We start from the raw sequence: 27146 nt of genomic DNA, 5'->3' as shown, positions 1-27146 counted from the left end.
CGTAATTGTTGTTTTTACTATCATTTTGAGGTTTATGATTACAAGTGAAACAACAGTTGGCATTTACAAACTTTGGAATTTGCCAGCAAATCTGCAGTGATTGTTTGAGTAGATTCTTAGAAGCCATAAAGGAAAAATAGGGAAGTTTAGACTATAAGTAATGCATTTTTTGTCAGCATAAGTAATGGATTTTATAATAGTCATAATAGTCAAAGAGTTTAACCTTCTAATAGAACCTCTGTCTGTAGGGCTTTCTTAACCAGATTTTATACATTGATCTCATTAGTTTGTCATAACAAAATAACCAACCTTTCTTTACAGAATCTGTGGTCCTCATCGATTTGAATGATCAATGATGATGAATTTTCTCTGTATCTCTATTGGAGGCTTTAAAACTTATCAATAAATATTAGTGTAACCCATCTTCCTGTTTTTTGCACCAGGAATGATAAAAATCAATTACTCTTGGGAATCCGGCGAGCAATTCGTCCACACGACTGTTATGCCGTCCTCAGTTTTGTCAAGTGACAGCATGCATATAGGTCTTCTTGCTGCTGCAGCTCACGCGGCTGCAACGAATAGCCGCTTTACTATATTCTATAACCCAAGGTTGACAAATTTAATGATATAGATTGTAGCTATTGCAATATTGCTGAATCCTAACTTTCACATTTCAAGCCTTGTTTAATTTCTTTTTTACTTAATAGGGCAAGCCCATCAGAATTTGTCATTCCCTTAGCCAAGTATGTCAAAGCTGTATATCATACCCGAGTTTCTGTTGGCATGCGATTTAGGATGTTATTCGAGACAGAAGAATCAAGTGTCCGTAGGTAGGTATTACTTTTGTTTGTAATTTTCCACTGGTCTGGTCATTTTATAATCAAACTCTACTTTCACACAATATTCATTGTTTGCATGGTGTTTTGTTTTAGAATGAAAGGAACATACTTAGATGCACGAACAGGAGATAAATACATGATCTCACATCAATCACTCAGTCTCTTTTAGGCTTTGCAGATAACTGAGTTTGCCATTCATAACTGGAGATTTTTTGTCGTTGGCTGGACAAGTTTGCTCATCTTTGGTTACCTTTTGTTTTATATCATTTTGGTTCTCTAGCTTCCTCTTTCAGAGACTGTGCTCATAGACTTCTCTCCGCTTTTTATTCTTTCTTTCTCAAAATTTTTTTTCTGCTAAAGAATTGTTGTCACGGTTGGCTTCTGTTATTAATATTTTTTATATCAATATAAATAATGAAGTCTACAAGGAGTTATACTATTCACAAGTCATGAATAAAGCAGCTCAGCCTGGGGACTGTGCAGCTGCACAGGTTATGCATTCGTGACAGTTGAAGCTTTTGTGAATCATAGCAATTGTCATCGTTGTTGTCATTGTTATGATGATGATGACCATTTCCTTTCGTTACTGCTTATTTTCTTTGGTTTTATTGAGCAATGATGCGTTTACTCTATTTAATATGTCCTTGTCCAGGTACATGGGTACTATAACAGGCATTAGTGATTTAGATCCTGTTCGCTGGCCAAATTCACACTGGCGTTCAGTGAAGGTTTGTCGAAATCATTCACTTTAAACAGCTATGGGGCTTTGTCAATACAGTTTTTTCAACAATATTAAAATGTTAAAATATTGGGAACCTTTGGAAATGATGTAGAATGTATAAACTTTTGCCTATTGGTGCAGGTTGGCTGGGATGAGTCCACTGCAGGGGACAGGCAGCCTAGAGTTTCCTTGTGGGAGATTGAACCGTTGACAACATTCCCTATGTATCCATCCCCATTTCCTTTGAGGCTGAAACGCCCTTGGCCGTCAGGACTACCTTCTTTTGGTAGCATGCATTGCTTTACTTGTGCAGTGAGTTACGTGGCATATTCTCCTTTGGCTCAACTTAATTGTTTCCCTTGTTTGTGTGCTTCAGGTCTAAAAGATGGTGACATGAACATTGGTTCTCCATACACGTGGCTCCAAGGTGGGCTTGGGGATCAAGGAATGCAATCTCTGAACTTCCAGGGACTGGGGGTTGCACCATGGATGCAGCCAACACTTGGTGCTTCCATGTCCGGACTTCAGCCAGAAATATACCAAGCAATGGCTGCTGCTGCACTTCAGGAAATGAGAGCAATGGGTCCGTCTAAACCTTCTTCTGAATCTCTGCTGCAGTTTCAGCAGTCTTCAAATGTTCCTGGTGCTCCTTCTTCTGGTATCCAGAGGCAAGTGTTACAGCAGTCTCAGTCCCAAAATGTCCTATACAACTTTCAAGAAAACCAGATTCCTTCTCAGTCTTCACTTCTGCAACGACAGATGCAGCGTTACCATCCTTATAATGATCAGAGGCGGCAGCAGCAGCAGCAGCATCGACCTAACAGTTTACCTGTTCAGCAGCAGATCTCAAATGTTGTTTCTCCTTTGTCTAATTTTGCATCACCCACCCAGTTTGTCTCTCCACCCATGCCAGCCATTGCTTCAAATTGCCAGCAGCAGAGTTTCCCTGAACCTGCCAGGAACCAGAACCAAATTCCCAGCTCTGATGTTTCTGCTATCCACAGTCTACTTGGATCGCTTCCCCAGGATGGAGTATCCCAGTTACTTAACATGAATGGATCCAACTCTCTGGTTTCTCCTGCTTCCTTACTACCCAAGCAAATAACTGCTGAACCTCAGTTTCATACTGCTGCTGCTCAGTGTGTATTACCCCAGGTGGGAAACTTGGGTACATCACACTCAAATGTATCTGAACTTCCTATTTTGCCTCCATTTCCTGGAAGAGAATATTCTGCATACCCAGGTGCCACTGATCCTCAGACCAATCTTTTGTTTGGGGTTAATATTGATCCTACTCTTATGTCACAAAATAGCATGTCAAACATGAGAAACGTTGGCAATGAGAATGATACATTATTGATGCCCTTTTCAGCTTCAAACTTCGGTGGTGCTACAGGGACTGATTATCCTCCAAGTTCAGATATGACAACATCAAGTTGTGTAGATGAATCTGGTTTTTTGCAGTCTTCAGAAAATGTGGAGCAAGCAAATACATCAACTGGAACCTTTGTCAAGGTAAAGTTTTCTTTTAAATTTTGTACCTTAGTGCCACTGTTTCTTAATATAATGTCCTCACTTTTTGTTGAAACTGGGCATTTTATATTTGGAGGATGGAGGGATTGCTTTCTGAAGTGTGGGACGTATCATTTTTTCTTTGGACTAAATTTTGTGAGCTAAATTCATATAACAAATTGTGAGGATGTACTATAGTTGATAAAAACACAATTGCGTCAATGTTGAATTGTATTCCAATTGTTCAATAATGCGGTTTACGTTAGTTAAAATACACAAGGAAGGAAAGCTGGTTTATAACCTGTGAGCTCAATAAGAACTTAATATCATATTTTGGTGTTATTCATAGGTTTGGAAACATCAAAATTTCTGGGAACATGGTGATATAATTGAGCAGCATCTGAACATTTATGGAAAGAAGGAATTTTATGTTGCAGAGATAATGTAGGTGAACCTCTGCAAAGTAATATGTTTAAATATACTTGCACTGGTCATATTTGGTTGAAAACGGAAATGTAAACCATCAATAAATGGAAACTAAGGCCTCAAAGTTCTCTAGCTCCCTTCTCCAGGAAGAGGGCGGGCATGGCTGATTTTGGAGTTCTATTCGCACGTTAGGAGATCATTTTTACTCCCAGAATGGTGGAGTTATACAATACGTCAATCTCTTTATTGTGTGTTGAGAAAGAGGTCTGCTGTCTGTGTACTTGTGTTCTGCATAGCATTGTTTACTATGAATGGATACTTACGTGGGCGGCCTTGTGAGTTATGTGAGTGCACCTCTCAAAACAACACCCCCCCCCCCCAAAAAAAAAAAAGAGAAGAAAGAAACAGAGAGAGAAAAGGAAGGAAAAAAAAGGAAAAAGATGGTTGGAAAGAAGGAAAGATGATGGATGGATTCATATCATATTGGAGGATGAATATGAAATGAATATAATTGGAAAATCTTTAATTATGTACATGAAAGGACCAGGAGCAAACGGAACACTGGCATGTAGCATGTTCATGTTCAATGTGCCTTCTGCATGGGGAGTGGGAGGGTATTTATATTATGAGTATATACTAGTTACCATGAAGAGCTTCATATTTATGTATGATTTCTTTTTGCATGATGAGCTTACATCTAATGTTCTCTACTCTTATTTGTTTTTCTCCGGACAGGTTCACAAGTTAGGGTGCTTTGGGAGGTCACTGGACATCTCTAAGTTTAGCAGCTACGATGAACTACGTAGTGAGCTTGCCCGCATGTTTGGGCTTGAAGGCCAACTAGAGAACCCTCAGAGATCAGGCTGGCAGCTTGTATTCGTTGACCGGGAGAATGATGTTCTTCTCCTTGGTGATGACCCTTGGCAGTAAGTCTTGCATTATACTAGTTTTTGGTAAATTTTTGTTCAGTTACGTCATATTGGTTGTCATTTATTGATGACTAGCTTTCCGCTAGTGTCTGATAGTGATTATTTGTGGCGTGGTACCCATAATTTGGAAATGTAACATTGATTAAATGTTTTTTCGGTCTCTCATATTTACCCTGGTCCTTGATATTGAATATATTGATTGCTTTGATACTACTAAATTCTTTGTACTTAAAAATACTAAAATAATGTTGGTCCACGAAAGAATAAAAAACTACTAAAGTCTTGTTGCCTCTGCTTAGCCATAGCCTTTACAGGCACCATGCCATTTCTCAAGTATTTCTGAGACACTTCTTTTGCAGGGAGTTTGTGAACAATGTGTGGTACATCAAGATTCTGTCTCCACTTGAAGTACAACAAATGGGCAGAGAAAGTTCTGGTCCCACGGCTTCTGCATTAGCCCACAGGCTTTCTACCACTGACAACTATGCGAGTCGGCAAGAGTTGAGAAATCCTAGCAATGGGATTGCGTCAATGGGGTCTCTAGACTATTAGAATGATCTGCTTCATAGGCATAGTGGTAAAGAATGTCTGGAGTCTTTATGAAAGATGTTTCTCGTCTCAGGATTGGCCTAGTATTCTTATATATCCATTTTATAGTTGAGTATGTATTAGTGATTCTGCAAGGCCTATTCAGATCTACAGCATATCACTGTAAATTATAATAGGTGACCTTGTTTCTTCAGCTGTCACTGTAACGCTTAGATCAGCACTAAATGTAGAAGATGGAGTCATGTCCTTATCAGTAGGGTTTGTGCTTTCTCCCCTTGACGTCTTCCAAATTATTGGTCATATTTAAAAGAAAACTTAGTGAGTACCAAGTCCTTTTCACCCCCCTAAAAACCTTGGCAAATTTATTTGATGTTCATGTTATGCTCTCAAGATTTAAGCTCTCTGTAGCTATCTTCATTTCATTAGACTCATCTTTGGTATCTTATTACTATGTTAGCTTTTCTTTTGGTACGGGTTAAGAGGACGTCACAACCCACGACCCAGATTGATTAAAAGGCACGTTAATTTTTTTTGGTATTCAGTGAGACAAGCGTGTTTGATCTTTCCTGATTGGGTCGAATGGGGCTATATTTTGTTTTCTGAAAAGTTTAAAATTTGAACACTTCATAAATTTAATTTAAGGATAATTCTTCTATGGGAAAATGACTAATAAAGAATGTCAAATCCTTCACGAGGTATCTAAAGTAGCAAAATCCTAAAATGGAATTTTGAAGTTCAATGAAAAGACAAATGCTCTGGTTTATAATTTCTATTTCGAAATAAGGAAAATGAGTTGAAAATTTTTTGTTACTCGTTGAAATTTGTAATTGAACATTTCCTTAAAGATATGTTTTGTTTTTATTTTCTCAAATTTTTATGTTAAGATCTTGGCTTGTTAATTTATAGGTTAAAATATATTTCAATTCTTTAAATTTACACAAGGTTACGATTTGGTTATGTAAATTTAAGAAGTATATTTTTAGTTGTTTAAACTTGAATTGTTAACCAAAAAAAAAGAAAGATATTGAGCTATTAAATGTTGATAAATTATTTTCAAATACTAACAGTTTAATTTAAAAAAAAACTATAATTGTTACAAAAAAATCATTATATCAGACTAATAATTTTAGGATTAAATGATTAAATATACACGTCAATGGATCAGATTGAAACCTTTTATGAAATCAAGCGGCTAGATGTAGACTTTAGCCTGATTCTTATGCCGAAATTGGTAAAATTTATTCAAAAGTTGTTAGTATTGTTTGAAGTTTAGGAACCGAGATAATGTTACTTTTTTAAGGTTATTCACATCTTTTGTACGGTTTGACTATACTTAATCATATATTACCTCCAGTCCTTAATATAAGATCCTGTTTGACTTTTATTTTAGTCCTAAATATAAGCCCCAATCCACTTTGTCTCTCATATTTACTCAATTTTTTTTAAGATAATCCTTCTAATAATTATAGGAAAGACAACACCTATTTAGGACAAATAACTAACTCAACTTACTTTCTTAATCTCCTCAAATTAATCAACTGGCTCTTATAATTAGGACCGGAGGTAGTATTAACTTTTATTTAGCAAGTAACAAGGTTATTCTTTTGAGTCATTCACAACTTTTGTATTGATTTTGACTATATTTCATTAGATGTTAACAACTTTTGTTTAGCCAGTAACAAGGCTATTCTTTCATGTCATTCATAATTTTTGTATTGGTATTGACTACATTTAATTAGCTGTTAACAATTTTCATGTGATGACACGGATCTTTTGGTGGAATCTTTCAATGTATCCGTTGATGTTGACGGAACCTTTTCTCTCAACGACTATAATGCCGCTTGTGGTGGAATTCACAGAGATAAGGATGGTTCTGTCCTGGAAGGATTTCAGTTTCTGGAGATGCTCTCTCAGCTGAGCTTTGGGGTTGCCTTATGGGCTTGAAAAGAGCTTGGGACGGAGGTCATAGGAATGTGCTTTTACGATCAGGAAGCTTTGAAGCTTCTGCAGACAGACCCTCCTGACCTACACGAGGACTTCAACCTGATTATGGAAGCCAAGGAGACTACAATACTTAGCTAGAGACGACAATCAGGTGGCGGACTCCTTAGCAAAAAGAGCTCTGGCGAATCCTCACGGCCTTCAACTTTTGGGTGCTGATGCTGTTACCCGTTTTATGAGCTTAGGCTCTGGAGATTTGTTGGTAATTTTGTTTTCTTTCCCTTCTATAAAAAAAAAAAACACAATTTTCATGTGACAAGTAATAAGATCACTCTTTCAGGTCACTCATAATTTTTGTTTAGCTATCAATGACATTTCATTAACTATGAATCACTCTTGTGGTCAAAGGGCCTTGTTAATTTGTTTAAAACGTATGAAATTTAAAAATCGTGATTGCTAGATTGCTGGATGAAAGTTGCTAATAACTAATTAAATGTAGTTGATACCTATATAAAAATTGTGTGACCTTGTTACTTATACTAAACAAAAATTATTAATATTTGATGAAGTGTAGTTAAAACCAGTATAAAACTGGTGAATGATCTGCAATCAAAGATAAAGAGTTAACTTGTACTCCTCCGGTCCTTAAGATAAGCCCATTTAACTAATTTGATTAAATTAAGGAAGTTAGGTAAGTTAGTTAATTATAAAAAATAGTGACACATTTTTTCTAAAACACCATAATCATCTTTCTTAATACCTCCTCTCCCTCTTCTACTTGATTATGATTGAGGGAGTATCCATAGGAGTAATTTAGAGAAAACTGATAAATATGAGAAATGAGTCTTATATTTAGGATCAAAACCAACTCAAGAATTGGGTCCTATATTAAGGACAGGAGGAGTATAATTTTTACATTATAATGTCAATCAAATTTGGAGACTCAATGGTCATCCTTAATTTTAGAATGTAAGTGGTCATGAGATGAAATTTCACCTCTACTACTTAGTCCAAAATATTCCCACCAGTGTCGAAATATTCCTCCCAGCAGTCACTGGCAGGGTTTACGGCAAGAGGGTGAGAAACCTTTTTTTCCTTAAACAAGAGGCACTCGTGTCTTTTTGATTGAATTTCAAAGCTTCAATTTATGTTTCTGCACTTTTTAAAGTTTCTGTATATTGGGGTACTCATTGGGAGATTTAGCAATTTTGAGGTTCTTAATGTGTTATTTTCCCTTCTTTCATCTTGATAGTTTTACTTAATTTTTAATCAAGTTTTTATAATCTTTTTATAAGGTCCTTACACTTTTGCCATTATAAGAATCAATCTCCATGGTCATAATATATTAATTAGGGTTGATATATTTATGTTTATTAAACAACATATAAGTAGTCAAAAAATGCGAAATAAGATAAAGAAAAAATTAATCTTAATCCTCCAACTATTAACTCACTTGTAACTCGGTTTTTTAATTATAACTTGGTACGACTCAGTCCTTAAACTATTGACTTGACTATAACTCGATCTCTCATGTTTTTACATTTTATATTATTATCCTTCTTTGAGTTATGGGTCATCAAGATGGCAAAAATAGCTTCCAAATCAGTTCCACCTGGATTTTTTTATAAAATTTAAACTAAATTAAAGAAGCAAGGATATGAAAAGATAGATGTTGCAAAGATGAAAAGAAGAGGCGTCCTTCACAAGCTCTATAGACAAAGCTTCCGTAATCAAGAATTCCAGCTAATTCAGAGCACCACCAACGCCAAAATCACCTCTCAACGTGGAGCAAAGATCCTCAACCGCAAAATGTTGTACCCCAGCAAAGTGGAATTCCTCTTAAGGTTGTCGAACGTGATGACCCCTTTATCAGAATCCACTACAAATTAAACCCATTGCACAGTTCATTTGTCAGTCCATCTACACCAAGCTTGTTGGCCATAATAGGCAAATAATCTTAGAAATTTACTTATGTTGCGGAAAGTGTAAGGTGTGTGTCAAATAAAATCCCACATGGGATGGGAGAGAGGAAGACCAAGTGTATAGTGGATTTCTCACTGTATTAAAAGGATATAGTGATGCCAACTAGATCTTAGATTTAGAAGAGATAATTGGTGGTGGGGTTGTCACATGGAAGTCAGACTAACAAAGTATCATAACCACATCTGAAAAAGATTCTGAGTTAATTACTAGGGATTTGGCTGGAGCTGTGGCTGAGTGGTTGAAAAACTTCTTTAGCAAATATCTTATTGGGTGACAAGCTTATACCATCAATATCATTACACTGTGATAGTTAGTCTGCGATAGCCATGACTAAAAACAAAACGTTTAATAATCAAAGTAGACATAATTGGTTGAGAGACAATATTTTGAGGCAGCTGCTAAAAGGAGGGGTGATCTTAATCGATTTTGTAAGGTTAAAAGTGAATCTTGCGGATCCATTAACAAAACCTTTGGGGAGGAAGCAGATTGTTGAAATATCGAGGGGAATGGTACTAAAGCTGGTTTGAAATTAACAGTGATGGCAACCCAACTTTTGTGATTGGTGATCCCATCAAGAAGGTTTAATGGATGAGAACAAATTGTTTGTTAATTCTGCTAGCATTGAATAATTCTCTGAAGTCACTTCTTATAGTATACAGGTATGTGTTAGACTGCATTTTTGTGAGACTGAGCAAAAGCTCTTAATAATTTTATAATCCTACGGGATAGTGTATGTAGTACAAGTACATTTAGATGAAATTATCTCTATGAATGTAGAGTGGGACTGCTCCTATGAGATCGTGGTGAAATATCTAGAGCATTTGTTATGCACCATGAATGCACACAACCATTATAATATGCAAAATCATCTTTAACAGCAGAAATGTGGCGGGTATAATCTGGCGCTTAACACCTCTAGTACATACCTAAGAGTTGTGGGTTCATAGATGCAAGCTTTACTAATTTCTCCGTGCCCCAAGTGTCATTGGTCTAGGTCTAGTTTATATTTGAAATGACACCAGATCCAATGGTTATACCTATGTGTATAACTCATTACAATGATTCTTTATTTGACACAAATCCATGTTCGTTCATGCCTAAATAAAGGGATGGTGCAGAATCGTGAACTCCGCTTCCTGATATACTGAGAGCAACGTGACCCGAACCTTCATTGCTGTCGCCAATAACTTATGGGTCTTGGTATGCCATAGTTGAAAAATAGAGTGACATGCTTAGAGATAGAGAGAGTTGAGACATATACATGACGAAGAGTAAGGAAAAATACATAACAAAGGAAAAAATAGAAAGATATGGGGATTTCCCAGAAGAAACCGCGAAATACAATTAAGCTACGGGTCATGAAGAAGTTAATTAGGGGGTCTTATTTTAGTCTGGAATTTGCCCATGGCTTTCACTGAAGGTTGTGAAGGATAAATCACCCATGAGTAATTGTGCAAGCTGAACCATTGGAAGTTTCACTTCACAAGGATGAACTTCCGGCTCGGGACTTAGAAGATGTTCTCAACTTACCTTTCTTTGTTTTTTTTTTTTTTTAAACTGCATTCAAGTGGGCGTCAATGGAGAAAAAGAACGAAGTTGCAGATAATAAGCTTCTCTTTTCATCTGTGCCACGTCAGTCCGTCCTCTCTGGTCCTTACTTCATTTTGTTTAAATTTTATACCACATGGATGACTCATAACTCACTGAAGGATAAGAATATAAAAAATGAAAAAAATGAGGGAGTGAATAATAAGCAAATCAAAAGTTCAGTAACTAACTTACAACGAGTCATTATTAAAAGACTGAGTTATAAGTGAATTAAAAATTAGATGACTAAAATATTAATTTTTCCTAAAAAAATAAAATGGAAAAATAAAATTATTTTCTATCAACATAAAAATAAATTATTGTGCTCGTGTTTGTCTCTTTACATTTATATATAATTTTGTAATTTGCATTTATATACTAACTCCGATTCTTAATATATGAGCTAGTTGACTAATTTGATTAAATTAAAAAAATTAGTTAAGTTAATTATTTGTAATAAATATGTATTATTTTTTCTAAAATATCCTTACTAATCAAATGTCATTAACATTTGACATATGCAATTACTATAAGGATTACATTAGAAAAAATAGATAAATATAAAAGACAAAGTGGATTAGGGTCTTATATTTAAAACTAAATTAAAAGTTAAACTAGTTTTTATATTAAAAACCGGAGGTAGTATAATTTTGAAATTTGGTTGATTTTGGTTTTATTTGTATCTATGCGGTAAAATTAATCAAGGTATACGTTGAATGAGAGTTACGTCTCACGCCAAAAAAAAAAAGAAAAAGGAATGAGAGTTATTTGAGAATTAATTGAATTAATCAAATAATTGACCATGATAGTGGAGGAGAAGTTGTTGGGAATTGATACAAGGAGAGAGGCACGAGTACTATTAAGTTTTTAATAGACAAGAATACTAGGAAGGTTATGCTTGTGATGAGATAGTCAAAAACACTCAAGCATCCACCTGTATTAGAGTAACCTTGGTCCTTACTTTATTTTAATCATACTTTAGCCTTTTCTTTAAAATTAAATTTCAGTATCATTCTATGTCATCTAATTGCATAGAAGTTTTAACATTTTAATATGTGAGTACCATACACTACAAAAAAATTAACTTTCAGCGGCGATAAAAGTCGCCACTGAAAGTACAAAATTCGCCGCCGAAAGTTTTTTGCGGCGACAAGTCGCCGCTGAAAAATCGTTGCCGTAGCAGCCGTGGCTAAAAACTTTCAGTGGCAACTAAAAAGGTCGCCACTAAAAGATACTTTCAACGGCGACTTTTAGCAGTTTCGGCGGCGACAAAAAAGTCGCGCAGAAAACACTTTCGACGGCGACTTTTTTGTCACCGCTGAAAGTAATGCCTAAGAAGAATTGGCTTTACCAATGCCACGTCATCATCGCCGGTGCCACGTCATTGTCTTCGGCCGCCACGTCAGCACCGTCGACCTCCACGTCATCGCCATCAGCGGCCACGTCATCACCGCCGACCGCCACATCATCACTAGCCACCTCCACGTCATTGACACGTCACTCCTCCTCGCCACGTCATCGTCTAAATATTTTCACCTTAAATGTGTCTTCTTCCAGGTTCGAACTCGTGACCGCCTCCCTTTGTGTCTAACCTTCTTGCCGCTGAGCCAGATTGAATTTGTTTATTAATATTGTAAAATAAAATATATATTATTATATTATACTTTCAGCGGCGACAAAAAAAGTCACCGCTGAAGGTCCATTTTCGGCAATTTGTTTATTAATATTGTAAAATAAAATATATATTATTATATTATACTTTCAGCGGCGACAAAAAAAGTCGCCGCTAAAGGTCCACTTTCGGCGGCAACAAAAAAAGTCGCCGCTAAAGGTCCATTTTCGGCAGTTTATTAATATTGTAAAATAAAATATATATTATTATATTATACTTTCAGCGGCGACAAAAAAGTCGCCGCTGAAGGTCCACTTTCGGCGGCGACAAAAAAGTCGCCGCTAAAGGTCCATTTTCGACAATTTGTTTATTAATATTGTAAAATAAAATATATATTATTATATTATACTTTCAGCGGCGACTAGAAAAGTCGCCGCTGAAAGTCCACTTTCGGCGGCGACTTTTTTTGTCGCCGCCGAAAGTCATCGCCTAAAGTCTATTTTTTTGTAGTGATACATTTCAAGTTTTGGTTTGCAACCATAGGCTATTATTGTGGTTCTTTCCTATATTTCTTCTGTCTTCATAAAATATTTCTTGCATATGAATATTTTAATATTGTTTTGATAGTTTTATATTATTTTAAGTTCATATTGTTAGTTCTTGGTTTAGAATCTCCTTTTGATTTTTAATAGGAACTGCTTATTTGAATGTTATAGAGGCAATTCTCTTTGGATGGGGTGTCTAAACTTGAAGTTATTGTCCATGACAATCACTTTCAACTTATGGGAGTACATCTTTATATGGTTTTCAAAAATATTTTAACTCACTAACCATTTTGTCTCTATTAATTCAATCTTTTTAAAATGTTAGATAATAGACTTACATATATTACATATTTCAAAAGTTTATGAATACTTTATTCTTAAATTAAATTGAAATTATGACTTGAAATAGAAATATAATATTTAATTAATTATGTTGTGGTGATTCAACTTTTTATCTTATATAAAAAAAAAAACTACGAATTCATACCCGTGCATTGCATGGGCACTGTACTAGTTGAGATATAATTTAGGATACTAGATGCAGCTCAAAAAATAATTTAGGGTATTTGAGTAAAATACTTTAAAATAGCGTTACCAATCTATTAGCATTACCATTTCCATCTCTATTAATAGCAAGGAGTTTTGACGCGCCATACATGAGCTAGCATTTATTTGATTCTTTTAATATATTATTTAAATAAATTTTTGGCTTTTTAATAAAAAAATTATTTAAGCATAGTCACTTTACATTGACTTTTAATTTATCCCAATTTCAGCTTGCAAAAATTAGTCAAGATAAAAGTGACTTTTGTGAATATTAATTGGGTAGTTAGTACGTTTCGTCACCAAGCAATCGATCACTCCCTTGATTGTTAGCTGATAAGTCCGGACAAAAGGACTTCACCTACTTCTTCTGCCTCCGTTCAAAAGTAATAACCATACTCTAAAGCAGAAAAGCGAAAACAAAGGACAAACCTCAAGATTCCCAGCATAATAACAAACCATGAGCAGTTCTCTTGACCAATATCAGCCATTGCTGATTCAGGAAGAAGAAGAAGAAGATGATGGGGCTAGGATTCCAAGTTATTGTTCTGCACAAGTTGAGGAGTTTCTGGGAAAATATGCAGAGAAGAGGAAGCTTCTTAGATGGAAATGGTGGATTAGGGTTGTGGGGTGGGAAACAAGGCTGATTTGGAAGCTATCATGGCCTTCTGTGACTTGTTGTTTGTTCACTTATATGCTGATCTTTGTGACTCTTATCTTTGTTGGTCATCTGGGTGATACTCAGCTTGCTGCTGCTTCTCTTGCTTGTCTTGGACTTCAAGCTCTGGCTTTTGGAGTTATGGTATGTGCCTTTGTTCACAACAATGCTGTCACTTTCAGCTTTAAATATTGGCTGTCGGTTATCGTTAGAATAGTGTTTTTTTTTTTTTTGCCAGCAATATTTGGGATTGCGATCAATCTAAAGTGACTTGTCTTATTTTTAGTAGTTTAAATTTACATATTTCAACAGGTGATTTTTAAATAAAATATTTATTTAAATTCTATGCAAATTAAAATACTCTTTTTAATTCTAAAAACATCAAATCTGGAATATTCGCATTCTTTTTTCTTTTTTTTTACCAAAGAATATTTGTATTCAATATAAACTATTCAAATTTAACAAATATTACGATGCTTATTCAAGTGAAGAACACCAAAATTGATTGCTGGTTTTTGTCAAAACCACATTTGTGTCTCAACATGGAAGACAATACACTTATGCATAACTGGAGATATATTATATACAATTAAAAATTAGTTACCCTTGTTCAAGAGCTAATAAATCTCAGGTATCTTTGAACAATAAAATTTTCACGGGAGATTTTTTAGCAATTTTTTTTAATTTTTTTTTACCAGTTAAAAAAAAAAAAAAAAAAAAACTTAAGGGCGTGGGTAACTGGGCAATGAAATGTGATTGTGACCCAAAGAGCGCATTCCCTTCTCTTTCCTTCTTTCACAGCGTCTTTGACTCAGTCATGCCCTTACCTCCCGTTCAACCAGAAATATATCTCCTGTAGCAAGCTGGCATCTCAAAACCCTCTGGCAACAATTATATCGGATGAAGAATTACATAAAGATTCCATTTTGTGCATGATTTTCTTTTTTCTGCATTTAAATAAAACATGTAATTCAAGTAAGGACGTATTAGCCGTAGAAATTCGGATGAAGCTTATATCATAGACTATTCCTGATTACCTACCATTGAATAAGAGATATATGATATAAAATCCCTAAAGATATGTGCTGAGTTATTAATTGTCAGATTTTAACCTGTATAACTCGTCATAACTATGATTTTCATTGCTGAATGGCGGATATATTCCTTCTCAAAAATTTAACTAGAGTAAATTTAAGCAGGTAGGAATGTCTGCTGCAGTTCAAACTCTATGTGGGCAAGCATTCGGGGCCAAAAAATATGCAGTAATGGGCATAATATGTCAAAGATCAATTATTCTGCAGTTAGGGGCAGCTATTCCTCTAACATTTCTATACTGGTATTGCGGTCCACTTCTCAGGTTTATTGGCAAATATGAGAGCGATGAAATTGCAGAACTTGGCCAAGTTTTTGGACGTGGATTAGTCCCTCAGCTCTATGCATATGCACTTCTCTACCCTATGCAGAGGTTCCTCATGGCACAGAATATAGTGAACTTTCTGGCATACGTAGCTGTTGGGGTTTTTCTCTTTCACTTGCTTCTCACATGGCTAGTGGTTTCTGTTCTAGGCTGCAGCCTATTGGGGGCTGCTCTTACTTTAAGCCTTTCTTGCTGGGTTTTTGTGCTTGTCATAGGGCTCTACATTATTCTCAGCCCTTCTTGCAAGGAAACTAGGACTGGGTTTTCTGTTAAAGCTTTCCAGATGAAGGGGTTCTGGCCTTATGCGAAGCTCACTGCTTCGTCTACTGTTATGATGTGGTATGTGTCCAAACCTCTTTCTGTGAAACATATTCAAATAGAATTGTTTATAAAAGGTTGGTAGTCGAAATTGATTGTACAAAGACATTCAAGTGACTTGCTTGGTGCACTTTTATTGAAATCTTACAATGAATGGAAGGGAAATAGAGTGCAGCACTGGCATCATGAACACTAATTGAGTATTTAACTAATCTGCAATGCATATGGAATAAAAATGAAAATTATATGTGTTTTGGCTTTTGTTTCTAAGATGGAACTATAAATTAATTTGGGACTTGTAGGAAAATAAATTTTCTCAAGGACTTCTAGTGCCTATTTGACACATACACTCATAAGGGTAAGGGACATGTCATGTGAGATGAATGTTTAACTTTAAGAGGTAAAAGAAGCAATCAATAACCAAGATTTCTTATTCCTGTCTTAATAATTTAATTCATCACTATTCTCCTCTGCACCTCTGTTCCTGCTTTCTGTTGAACAGCGACCTGAAAACAAAGTTTCCATAACCTAAGAATCTAGTCCAGAAACTCTCAATTATCTTGTTGCTATTCTCTTCCGTCGAATGGTGACTTGAAAGCAGGATTTTGTGAATCTGTTGATTACAATCATTTGCTAGATATGTGATCTGGTAAAGAAACTTTGTCAAATGAATGTAGTTTGGAGTCATGTTACTATCTTGCTGTGTATCTGGTGTCTGAGATGCTTCCCAACCCTACCATCGTGTTGGACTCTCTAGCCATCTGGTAACTGTATATTATTTTTTCCTCCCTCAATCTCTTTTCATTTCTCTCTAGCCGAAATGTTTATACTTTCAAGCTCGAATTCCTCATAATGTGGTTAATATGCTTTCAGCATCAATTACTTGAACTGGAGCTCCAATTTTTCGTCAGGCATGTTAGTAGCCTCCAGGTTTGTGTGTGTATTGTTTAGTCCTGCATCAATCTCGCAGTGCCTTAACACAGTAAAGAGTTGAGATGTGATTGGGTTTTGCAGTGTTCGAGTAGGTAATGAGCTTGGGGCAGGTAATCCAAGAGTGGCAAAATTCTCAATTGCCGTATTCAATGGAATTGCCATCCTCATAAGCTTCATTTTCTCAGTAATAATTCTGATATTTCGGGTTGGACTGATCAAGCTCTATACCACTGATCCTGAAGTTTTTAAAGTCACTTACAGTTTGTTTCCACTTGTTGCCATTTCTTTCCTCATCAATGGCAATCACTTCATTCTCTTTGGTAACCACCCAACATTACCATTATAGTGATCAATAAATTCTCTTGCATTTAGAAGATCATGCTTCTTGCTGTTCAAAATGAGTGATATATAGTGGGAAATGGAGCATTTGATACTTGGGCGTGCATCCAGATAAATCAATTTGAATTTGAGATGCCTTTTTCTTTCTTTCTTTCTTTCTTCATCTTTAGGTTCCTAAAATTTATATTTCATTTATTTGATAGGCCAGGCAATTGGAAGTGGGCGGCAAAGTCTAGTGGGTTGGGTGAACTTGGTTTCTTATTATGTTATTGGCCTCACTATTGCGTGCCTACTTGGTTTTAAAACCAGCTTAGGAATTGCAGTAAGTTTGATGAACTTTATCAGTTTCCTTAGCATGCTAATAATAAATGATAGCTAAGACAATATGTTTAAAGTACTTCTGAAGACAAGATCTTTAAAGAATATAGCAAGTGAGCAGAAACAAGGAAAATGAACCAATCCCATACATACTACTCTCATTTGGTGTCATTTTTCACTCACTTCAAAAGCACCTCAATTTCAGATAGTCAAATTATACACTTTTTTTTTCCTCTTGTGCCACTTTTTTCAAATAGGGTAACCACCAAGAATTTGGATCCTCTAAGTTACAAGCTTTTAAAATGCTTCTAAAATAAGAGAACCTCTTTTTTTTTTTTTTTTAGGAAAAAGAAGTTACATACACCACCTAACTCCTCTCTCTCTCTGTTTTCCAAGAAAGAGCTTTTTATTCCTGCCAATAGAACACCTTCAAAAAAAAATTATGACTCCATAATTATAATTATAAAGTATTGAAGTGAAAACAGCTATCCCTATATGGTAAATAAGCATGTTGAGGATGAAGGAATAAGCATTTTGTATGTTATGAATAGGGTCTATACTGGGGCATAATCATAGGAAGTGTTCTTCAGACTGCCACTGTGGGCATTGTGATCATCCGAACAAACTGGGATGCTGAGGTATATACATACATACTCAAAATTTCTGACTTTAGATCCTTCTCTACAAACGTTGTATTTTTGTGTTGTACGAGATAAATAAGTGAGGAATTCTATGTGGCAAAGCGCAAAGTGATTGTTTTAAGATATTCCAAACACCTAGTAAGATTCTTGTTTTGAGGAAATGATCCAGCTAAATGGTTTGTTTTGCCTTTCTTATGTAGGTTGATAAAGCTGCTGCTCGTCTGAAGAAATCTGCAGATGAAGATAGCTTGAACGACTTGGTTGACAACCATTGAGAACAAGATCTCTTGTTCATGTCTGTTGGATTTTTGGGTTTGGATCCGCCCTTGATGGGCCGGATTATTTGACCGGGTATAAAGAGAATATATCAGTCAAATATCCAAGCGATATTGTGATATGTTTGACTTGGTCAAACACCCTGAATCATATCCAATCGGTTACGATATAAATCTAATTAATTTATATTAAATTAATTAATTTATATTGTGTAGATTAAATATATATTAAGTATATATATTTAGAATTAATTGTGATTGATTCTGGATTTAAATTCAAATATCATGATATTATGAGATAAGGATATATTATATCTTATCTCAGATTTTATCTGATAGGCTCAGTGGATATTTTTATGCTACCCAAAATATCCTTGACAAAAGCTATAAATAGAGGCTTCCCCCCATCAGTTTAAATCACTCCAGTAGTAGAGCTTTCCTACTATATATATATCTCTCTCTCTCTCCCTTATTTTCTTTCTTGCAAAAGAGGTGCTCTGCTGTGCACTTAAAAGCTTAGACTTTTATAGTCTAGCTTAAGCGTGAGTTAAGAAGATCCGACCGACCCGACCCGAGATCCGACCGGTATGTTTTCGATCCATTAACTTTTTTTTTTTCCTTACATTGGCATCAGAGCCGAGATGTTCTTGAGGCTCTCAATATATGTGTGCATATATTATTCACGCTCATTTTTTTTCCGCTGCATCATGATTATGCTGTATTCAATTCGAACTCAATATGCTTGTGTTTTAAACTCAAATACACACTCTGTATATATAAGTGAAGTTCGAAAACATTACCTGTTATTCCATAAGGTTCAAAAACGTGATCGAAATCTTCTTTTTCAAAAGCTCTAACGTCGGCCGTACGAACCAGTTTTTTGAATCTTTAAAAATGATGTTTTTTAAAGAAAATGAACCCATAGAGTTGTAGAGCACGAAAATATGAGTTCATAGACACCTAAAATGCATAAAACGGAGCTCGGAGGAGGAAGAAATCACTGTTCGAAAATGACTGGTCGCGACGGACCCGCCGAAGCTCCGGCTGGATCTGGGGCGACTCGGCTGGAGGTTAGGGACGACCTGACCAGCCCAAAACGGCGTCGGTAGATCGACCTGACCCCAAAAAAAATAAAAAAAATAATTTTTTTTGAATTAAAAAAAAAAAGATTTTTTTCGGACGCGCCTTGTGGACGCGTGGGGTCCACCTAGGGATCCTTTTGTCATAAAAAGCACATATATAGACTCCTTAAGACGTGAGGAATTAGATGGAATAGGTCAGGTAACGGCGAGAGGCACACGCGCCGGTCCCGAGAGTGGGCGAACATACCCTTTATTAAAAAAGAATAACAAAATTTGAATGTTTATTGGGGCGCGTGAGGGAGCGTGAGGGGATATTTTTGAGCCCTGTTTGACCTGAAATATTTCTGAAATCATGAGCTATAAATTGATATATTATGTGCCTATTTTTTTATGACTTTTTGGGTACGAAAAATAGCAAATAAATATTTTTGAATATTTATTTTTATTTTTCTTAACTTCTTCTTTTTGGGTTTAGGAAATGGCCAACTCAAACTCAAATTCTAACCACTCTTTTGGAAAATATCCAACTTATTCTCCTCTTTCTGATGCTCCAAAATCTTCAAATTATTATGCTGTCGAAAGTACAAATAAAAGAAAAGCGCCTCAATCACAAGTAAACTCTAATGTACCTGAGGGGAGCAGTGGTGAAAGGAAATGTCTTCCTGACCAACAAGAGGAAGAAGTCTGCAGACCCAAGGACATAAATTTAATAGAACAAATAGCAGAAAAGCATGCTGATGAATACAAGCATCAAAAGTGTCTATTTTCAAAATTGAGTTATTATGCTAAACAAATTGTCAATGAGCAAGACGCACTCTTTTTCTCAAACATTGCAATCCAATACAGAGAGGAACTGGCAAGGAGGGGACACATATTTAGTGAAGCATTTTTTAAACAAAGTCTCTGTAGATGCTGGAAAGATGTTAAAGAGAGTTTGAGAGAACCCATGATAAAATATATCATGAACGAATGAGTTTTTGTTCACATTTATTTTTCCCCTTTTCATTTAATGTTTACTCTTGAGACTTCATTTTTGGGATTATCCAAATTTTGTAAACATTTATGCTTCAATAAATAAAGTTTTTTTTATTTTAAAATGCTTTATTTGAGTGGAAGTTTTCATGAGGAAAACTCAAATTGGGGATATATTCAAGGAAAGTCAAAGATAAGAAAGGTAAGAGACTAACCAGGAGTAATGGGATGGGAGCCAACCTAGTTGTCTCCTGATCATGAAAATGGTGAGACTCTTACCCGGACGACCTATGACCTACTTGAATAATGTGTATGTTGCATACCGTACTAAAATGCATTGTTGTCTATATAATAGCACGATGTCTCAAAGAGGAATCAAGTCCATTATAGCTGACCTCGTAGGAGGTGACAAGCTGAACGGAGACAATTACAGCATGTGGCGTCGTAAGATATCATATGTCCTCGAAGAACAAGAAGTCACTGATGTGTTGACTACTTTTCTTCCAGAGCCTGAGGCGAATGCATCGCGAAGGGACCAGGACGGCTACGCGGCCTGGAAAAGAAGGGACACTATCGCCAGAATTACTATGCTAAGTGCCATGACTGACGATGTGTTGGTGCAATTCGAAACACACCCTTCCGCCTCTGCCATGTGGGCAGCGCTGAAATCCAAATTTGACGGTACCTCTGCTGCGAGGCTTAGGAGACTCACCGTCAAACTTGATAATTTCAAGCTGGGTCCTAACACTCCCATAAGGCATCACCTAAGGGCAATGCAGAACTTAGTCAGGGAGCTTAAGGAAGCCGGAGGCGCCTTATCTGATAAGCAACAGATTCAAGCTGTCATGAGATCTCTCCCAGCAAGTTGGGATACCATGAAGCACACAATTACTCATAACGAGAGTATAAAAACCTTTGCTGATGTAGCTCGCCACCTCCAGCTAGAGGATGATCGAATAGAAACTGTGAAACCTATCAGTAAAGCATATTTAACTGAAGGAAAGGGAGGAGCAGCCTCCCAAAACCAGTCCAAGAGAAGTAAAGGCTCTCAAAATAAGAAAGGCGGCCCTAAAGTAAAGAAGGGAAAGAGTTCCTTCAAGAAAGGCAAGAAACCTGCAAAGAAGCGGAACACAGCAACCATAAAATGCTATGCTTGCCAACAAAAGGGGCATTATGCCAAGGACTGCCCTAAGTAGAAAAAGGTATTAGATTCAGATTCAATACATTTCTCTTATGTTTCTAGCACTACGTTTATTGCAAGGATCGTGGGAACTTCACAAAATTTCGTCGGTTACCAGCAAGAAGCAGATGGCTTTATGTTGGGAACAACACGAGAGTAGAAGTCAAAGGGATCAGTACTTGTGAGCTGACCCTGCATGGAGGAAAGACCCTAGTCCTTCAAAATGTTCTCTACGCTCCGGAAATCCAACGAAATCTTGTGTCTATTATTTCCTTAGTTAAATTTCATTTCAATGTCTTTTTTCATGATTTCACAGTAGACATTTTGTATGGGACCAACTTTTCAGTTTCTGGTTATGTTTTGGATGGTTTCTTTGTTTTAGAAAATTTCAATGATAATTTTTCTAGTTCTTGCTATGCACTTTCTTCCGATGTCAATTACGATATATGGCACGCTAGATTAGGACATATTGGTCAAGAACGCCTGACCAAACTGGCAAAAGAGGGTTTGCTAGGAAACGTGTCCAAAAAGGAAATGTCTCTGTGTGAACATTGCCTTGCCGGCAAGAGCACAAGGAAGCCTTTCGGAAAGGCAACCAGGGCTAACCATCCTCTTGAATTGGTACACTCTGATATTTGCGGACCAATGAGTGTTAGGGCACGTCACGGAGCATGGTATTTTATTACCTTCATCGATGATTCTTCCCGATATGGCTATACTTACCTAATTTCCCATAAATCTAAGGCATTAGAATGCTTTAGAAAATATCTCAATTTAGTGAAAAATCAGCTAATTTCAAGAATCAAAGCTTTAAGAACTAACTGAGGTCGAGAATACCTATCTGATCAGTTCAAGGAGCTCTGTGAAGAAAGGGGTATTGTTAGGCAACTAACAATCCCTGGCACTCCTCAACAAAACGGAGTTGCTGAAAGGAGAAACAGGACTCTCCTGGATATGGTTAGATCAATGATGGCACAAGCTAAGCTTCCAACCTCATATTGGGGAGATGCTCTTTTAACTGCCACATTCATACTTAACCAAGTGCCTTCTAAATCAGTCACCACAACCCCTTATGAATCATGGACAAACCGCAAACCGGATCTAAGCATCCTAAGACCATGGGGGTCAGCAGCCTATATTCGTGATTCTTCCCATAAATATGACAAGCTAGAACCGAGGGGCAAAAAGTGTATCTTCATAAGATACTCTGAGAACTCTAAGGGGTATGTCTTCATTGGTGAAAATGATGACGGCTCAGTGACTGAGATAGAGTCAAGGGATGCAACATTCATAGAAACCGAATATCCTAGCAGAGGGAGTATTGATCGAACAAGCCGTCTTTATGAGGATGATGGCAATGAGGTACAACAAAGTGTTCCTCAGTCTACTGATCCGAGTGGGAGGGTTGAACTATTTTCACAACAAGGTTTAACCAGTCACAGGAAGTAAGTCCTACAACAACCCCACTTAGGAGAAGTAACAGAGACAAAACTCCTAAGAGACGCTTCTCAATTGAAGGAACAACCTTCATCGTTAGTCCAGAAAACGATGAAGGAGACCCCGTAAGTGTTAAAGAAGCACTAACAGGACCTGCTAAGGAAAAATGGCAGAAGGCCTTACAAGAGGAAATGGATTCCATGGAATCCAACCAAGTATGGGAATTAGTTGATCTACCACCTGGCCGAAAGGCAATTGGGAGCAAGTGGGTTCTCAAGTACAAACGTAAGGCTGATGGATCAATTGATAAACCAAAGCAAGGTTAGTTGCCAAAGGGTATACACAACGGGAAGGAGTGGATTACGCAGACACCTTCTTACCCGTTGTACATTTCAAGTCGATACGACTGATACTGGCTTTAGTAGCAAGTTTAGACTTAGAGTTACATCAGATGGATGTAAAAACCGCTTTCTTGAATGGAGAACTAGATGAGGAAATCTATATGGAACAGCCTGAGGGCTTCATACAGAAAGGGAACGAACAAAAGGTTTGTAAACTCTTAAGATCCATTTATGGACTCAAGCAATCATCTAGGCAGTGGTACTTAAGGTTCCACAAAGCTATAAGCTCCTATGACTTTGAAATGATCGAGGAAGATCACTGCGTTTATATCAAGCAGTTTGGAGACAACTTTGTCATTCTATCCCTCTATGTTGACGACATACTACTAGCTGGTACCAATCTGAAACTCATAAAGATGATCAAAGAGTGGTTATCCTTGAACTTCGAGATGAAAGACATGGGCGAAGCAGAGTATATCTTAGGTGTTAAGATAAGAAGAGATCGTTCTAGAAAATTGCTGTCATTGTCAAAAAAGGCATACATAGCAAAGATTCTTGAGCTTTTTAATATAAGAGACTGCAAGCCTATGGATACTCCTGTGGTTAAGGGACATAACCTAAGTGAGGAAATGCGCCCTACAAAACAATGTGATATAGAGCGCATGAAGAGAGTCCCATACTCAAGTGCCGTTGGCAGCCTAATGTATGCCATGTTGTGTACCAGGCCAGATATATGCTTCGCAGTCAGACTTGTGAGTCGATTCCAATCCAATCCAGGAGTCAAACACTGGGAAGCTGTAAAGAGGATTATGAGATATCTAAAAGGAACCATGGACTATGAGCTATGCTATCAAGGAAATGGCCTTCGCGCGGAGGGTTATTCCGATGCTGATTGGGCAGGAGACCTGGACGAGCGATACTCGACGTCAGGCTATGCTTTCCTACTAATAAAGGAGCAATCTCCTGGAGCAGCAAGAAACAAATGTGTGTGTCTCTTTCATCCATGGAAGCAGAATATGTAACTTGTTCTGCAGCTGTCCAAGAAGCTGTGTGGCTCAAAAGATTCTTAGTACGATTGGGAATCCATGGTGGGAGTGAGGGACCAACTCTGATTCACTGCGATAGTCAAGCAGCGATAGCCTATGCAAAGGACCCTAAGTACCACAATCGTACTAAGCATATAGACATAAAATATCACTTTGTAAGGGATATGATCGCTAAGAAACAAGTGACAGTTCAATACTTGTCCACTCATAAGATGTTGGCAGATCCCCTAACCAAGCCTATAGCTAGAGATCCTTTCGTTAAGCACGTAAAGGCCTTGGGCATGCGTAGAGCATGATGTATTGAACTCCTTTTTCTTTTTGATCCTTTTTTTTGTTCAAATACGCAGGCACAAGGCATGTTGTACTGAACCTTTTCCTCTTACTTAGTAATCTAATGCATTTTATCCAGTTCAAAGAAATTTTTCTTGTATATACATTTGTGTGTTTATACATGCATAGGCACAAGGTATGTAATACAAATATGTCGTACAGGTCACAAGGTTGGCTCACTCACACGAGCAACCGTCTCGCTATGTTCTCATGGGATGTAGAAAGGTTTGACAGCAGATGATCACCATGAGATGGTAGAGAAGAATCACTGCACAAATGTCACCTCAGCTAGACTGAGATGAGACCCATAAAAGTTTGGGCCGAATCATGGATAATGTGTCATCCATGAGACCTGTAGCCAGACAAGGAACTCTTCACTAGTAAGACGTCATATATAGTTGTGATGAAAGAGCTCCTGGTTCAAATGTTGGAGTGCATTTGGAACTTAAGTCTGTACGGTGCTATTAAAACCAAAAGCGACATACTCCACTTGGTGGATTGAGCACCGTAGCATGCAATTCATACTGCATGAGCTCACTCAAATCCGCAACAAGGGACATAGATGGAAGATCCCTGATCCATTACGGTGTGAGTCCCAGAAAGAAAATAAACCTTTCATAATGCCCTTAAGACTTAGACAACATCACAAGGTTTTGGTTTAATGGCAGCTACTCTAGCCTAAACCCCATGGTCAAGAATGATGCGATCTAACGGGTCAAGACTGAGAAAGCGACTATGCCAAATCTAAATGATGAATAGTCAGAAGGAAGATTTATCCTGAAATACACATATACATTGGTGTCTGTGACATGTCCCTTGCAGGTTGAACAGAACAACTAAGCAAGTGTGGATACCATACGTATGAGAAGGCAATCTAAGTAAACAAAATAACTCGAGAGGGATTAGATATGCCACAAGTAAAGTGTATGGATAAAACTAGGGCATTCGAGGCAACAAGCATACAATTTGCAGGTACACCAAGGGTGTTCTTGTGTGCTGGTCCTGCATGAAGGATTCCTAGTGCACAGGCGCCCGAATCGATGACGTCATGCCCACGCGGTCACGGCAGACACCTAGTATGAAGCAATGAAAGATTTAGCTATCGCACGATGGGCAGCCCATCAAGTGCGAGTGGGAGAAGTTGGATTTTTGGGCTTGGATCCGCACTTGATGGGTTGGATTATTTGACCGGGTATAAAGAGAATATATCAGTCAAATATCCAAGCAATATTGTGATATGTTTGACTTGGTCAAATACCCTGAATCATATCCAATCGGTTACGATATAAATCTAATTAATTTATATTGTGAAGATTAAATATATAGTAAGTATATATATTTAGAATTAATTGTGATTGATTCTGGATTTAAATTCAAATATCATGATATTATGAGATAAGGATATATTATATCTTATCTCAGATTTTATCTGATGGGCTCAGTGGATATTTTTATGCTACCCAAAATATCCCTTACAAAAGCTATAAATAGAGGCTTCCCCCCATCAGTTTAAATCACTCCAGTAGTAGAGCTTTCCTACTATATCTCTCTCTCTCTCTTATTTTCTTTCTTGCAAAAGAGGTGCTCTGCTGTGCACTTAAAAGCTTAGACTTTTATAGTCTAGCTTAAGCGTGAGCTAAGAAGATCCGACTGACCCGACCCGAGATCCGACCGGTATATTTTCGATCCATTAACATTTTTTTTTCCTTACAATGTCAAATTAAAATAGCTAAAATAACTCAGAAAATCATAATTAAAATAACTCGAGAATCAAATTAATTAAAGATGGACCCAAAATCCAAAATTTAGAAGTAGTGAAACAGCTAGAAAGATAAATATGAAAAGTATACGTGGTCTCATACTCTTATGTCTCATTTACATAACGGGAATACAAGATTTAGTGTGTCTTTGGTTTCAAATTTACTAAATTTGAGTGTATAGACTGTAGCGCATGAGCGATATGAAATGTTTGAAATGACCATATGATACTTTAAAAATAGATTTTCAATCGTGATTTATAAATACAAATTGAGCATATGAGAAGAATTTTATCTCGATTTGTATGAACGTATTTATAAGCAGTTATTGTAGGCAAGTTCAAACAATTTAAAACTTTGTAAAGGGTATTTTTCGCATTTCACAACAGAAAGCGCACGGGTGAACTAATAATAGTTCAATCACTAAAATTTGAATTTAAGAACACACATTAACCATTTTTGTTAAAATACGCCAAACATGCAAAATTGTTAAAATACTTATCAGAAATTATAATTGTAAATCTTTGTGTCAATTCAAAATAGGTATATTGATATTTATTGTCTTCATTACCAATAGTATAAAAAACCATACTAGTTATGTTCAGGGTTTAGGATTGACAGATCTTGAAATATAAATGACAATATGATAATACATATGTAATAAATTTAGTACAATAATCATATGTGATGTTGATATATAACATCGTCAATTACTGAGATAATTATCTCTTGGAAAAACTATATTGTCACCATTATGTAATAAACACATGAATTATAAAAACACATCTCTCTTTCAATTCATAACATGTGTCAATTTGATTAGAACCAAGAAAAGGTAGTTATTATTCTCAAAGTGATTTATATTTTGAATCAAACCAAGAACGACTTATATTATGCAGACTTATATTATGCACT

General features: G+C 36.6%; 2 protein-coding genes and 1 long non-coding RNA gene across 3 annotated transcripts; 2 read left to right on the top strand and 1 right to left on the bottom strand.

The window, feature by feature from the left end:
• The first annotated feature begins 480 nt into the window (after positions 1-480).
• Positions 481-5320, top strand: LOC114760156 (auxin response factor 6-like). The gene is made up of 8 exons (XM_028949418.1): positions 481-609; positions 708-830; positions 1492-1567; positions 1702-1846; positions 1937-2803; positions 2933-3075; positions 4234-4424; positions 4787-5320. The coding sequence occupies exons 1-8, from the start codon at positions 503-505 to the stop codon at positions 4977-4979; spliced, it is 1845 nt and encodes a 614-aa protein (XP_028805251.1). The 5' UTR covers positions 481-502; the 3' UTR covers positions 4980-5320.
• Positions 5321-8499: 3179 nt separating this feature from the next.
• Positions 8500-13700, bottom strand: LOC114760147 (uncharacterized). Its single transcript, XR_003742023.1, has 2 exons — positions 13620-13700; positions 8500-8796 (listed from the first exon to the last, which is right to left on the bottom strand). It is a non-coding gene; the product is annotated as an uncharacterized LOC114760147 (long non-coding RNA).
• LOC114760146 (protein DETOXIFICATION 41-like) lies at positions 13569-18103 on the top strand. The gene is made up of 8 exons (XM_028949410.1): positions 13569-13989; positions 15045-15601; positions 16258-16344; positions 16454-16510; positions 16595-16833; positions 17056-17174; positions 17722-17808; positions 18012-18103. Exons 1-8 carry the CDS (start codon positions 13648-13650, stop codon positions 18084-18086), a joined length of 1563 nt encoding a protein of 520 aa, XP_028805243.1. The 5' UTR covers positions 13569-13647; the 3' UTR covers positions 18087-18103.
• The last annotated feature ends 9043 nt before the right edge of the window (positions 18104-27146 follow it).

This window comes from Neltuma alba, unplaced genomic scaffold (genome assembly GCF_004799145.2).
Source record: "Neltuma alba isolate B1F8T4 unplaced genomic scaffold, ASM479914v2 tig00010940_pilon, whole genome shotgun sequence".
NCBI classification, from domain to species: domain Eukaryota; kingdom Viridiplantae; phylum Streptophyta; class Magnoliopsida; order Fabales; family Fabaceae; genus Neltuma; species Neltuma alba.
The sequence above is the reverse complement of the archived record's forward strand: the minus strand, read 5'-3'. Positions and strand labels throughout refer to the sequence as shown.

Bases quoted from the DNA above. Each gene is read 5' to 3' on its own strand.
- LOC114760146 (XM_028949410.1), top strand. From the start codon at position 13,648: ATGAGCAGTTCTCTTGACCAATATCAGCCATTGCTGATTCAGGAAGAA. The intron at 16,834-17,055 runs GTAACCACCCAA...TTTATTTGATAG, and splicing joins CAATCACTTCATTCTCTTTG to GCCAGGCAATTGGAAGTGGG. The intron at 17,809-18,011 runs GTATATACATAC...TTTCTTATGTAG, and splicing joins GAACAAACTGGGATGCTGAG to GTTGATAAAGCTGCTGCTCG.
- LOC114760156 (XM_028949418.1), top strand. From the start codon at position 503: ATGCCGTCCTCAGTTTTGTCAAGTGACAGCATGCATATAGGTCTTCTT. The intron at 831-1,491 runs GTAGGTATTACT...GTCCTTGTCCAG, and splicing joins GAAGAATCAAGTGTCCGTAG to GTACATGGGTACTATAACAG. The intron at 2,804-2,932 runs GTGCCACTGATC...TGCCCTTTTCAG, and splicing joins AGAATATTCTGCATACCCAG to CTTCAAACTTCGGTGGTGCT.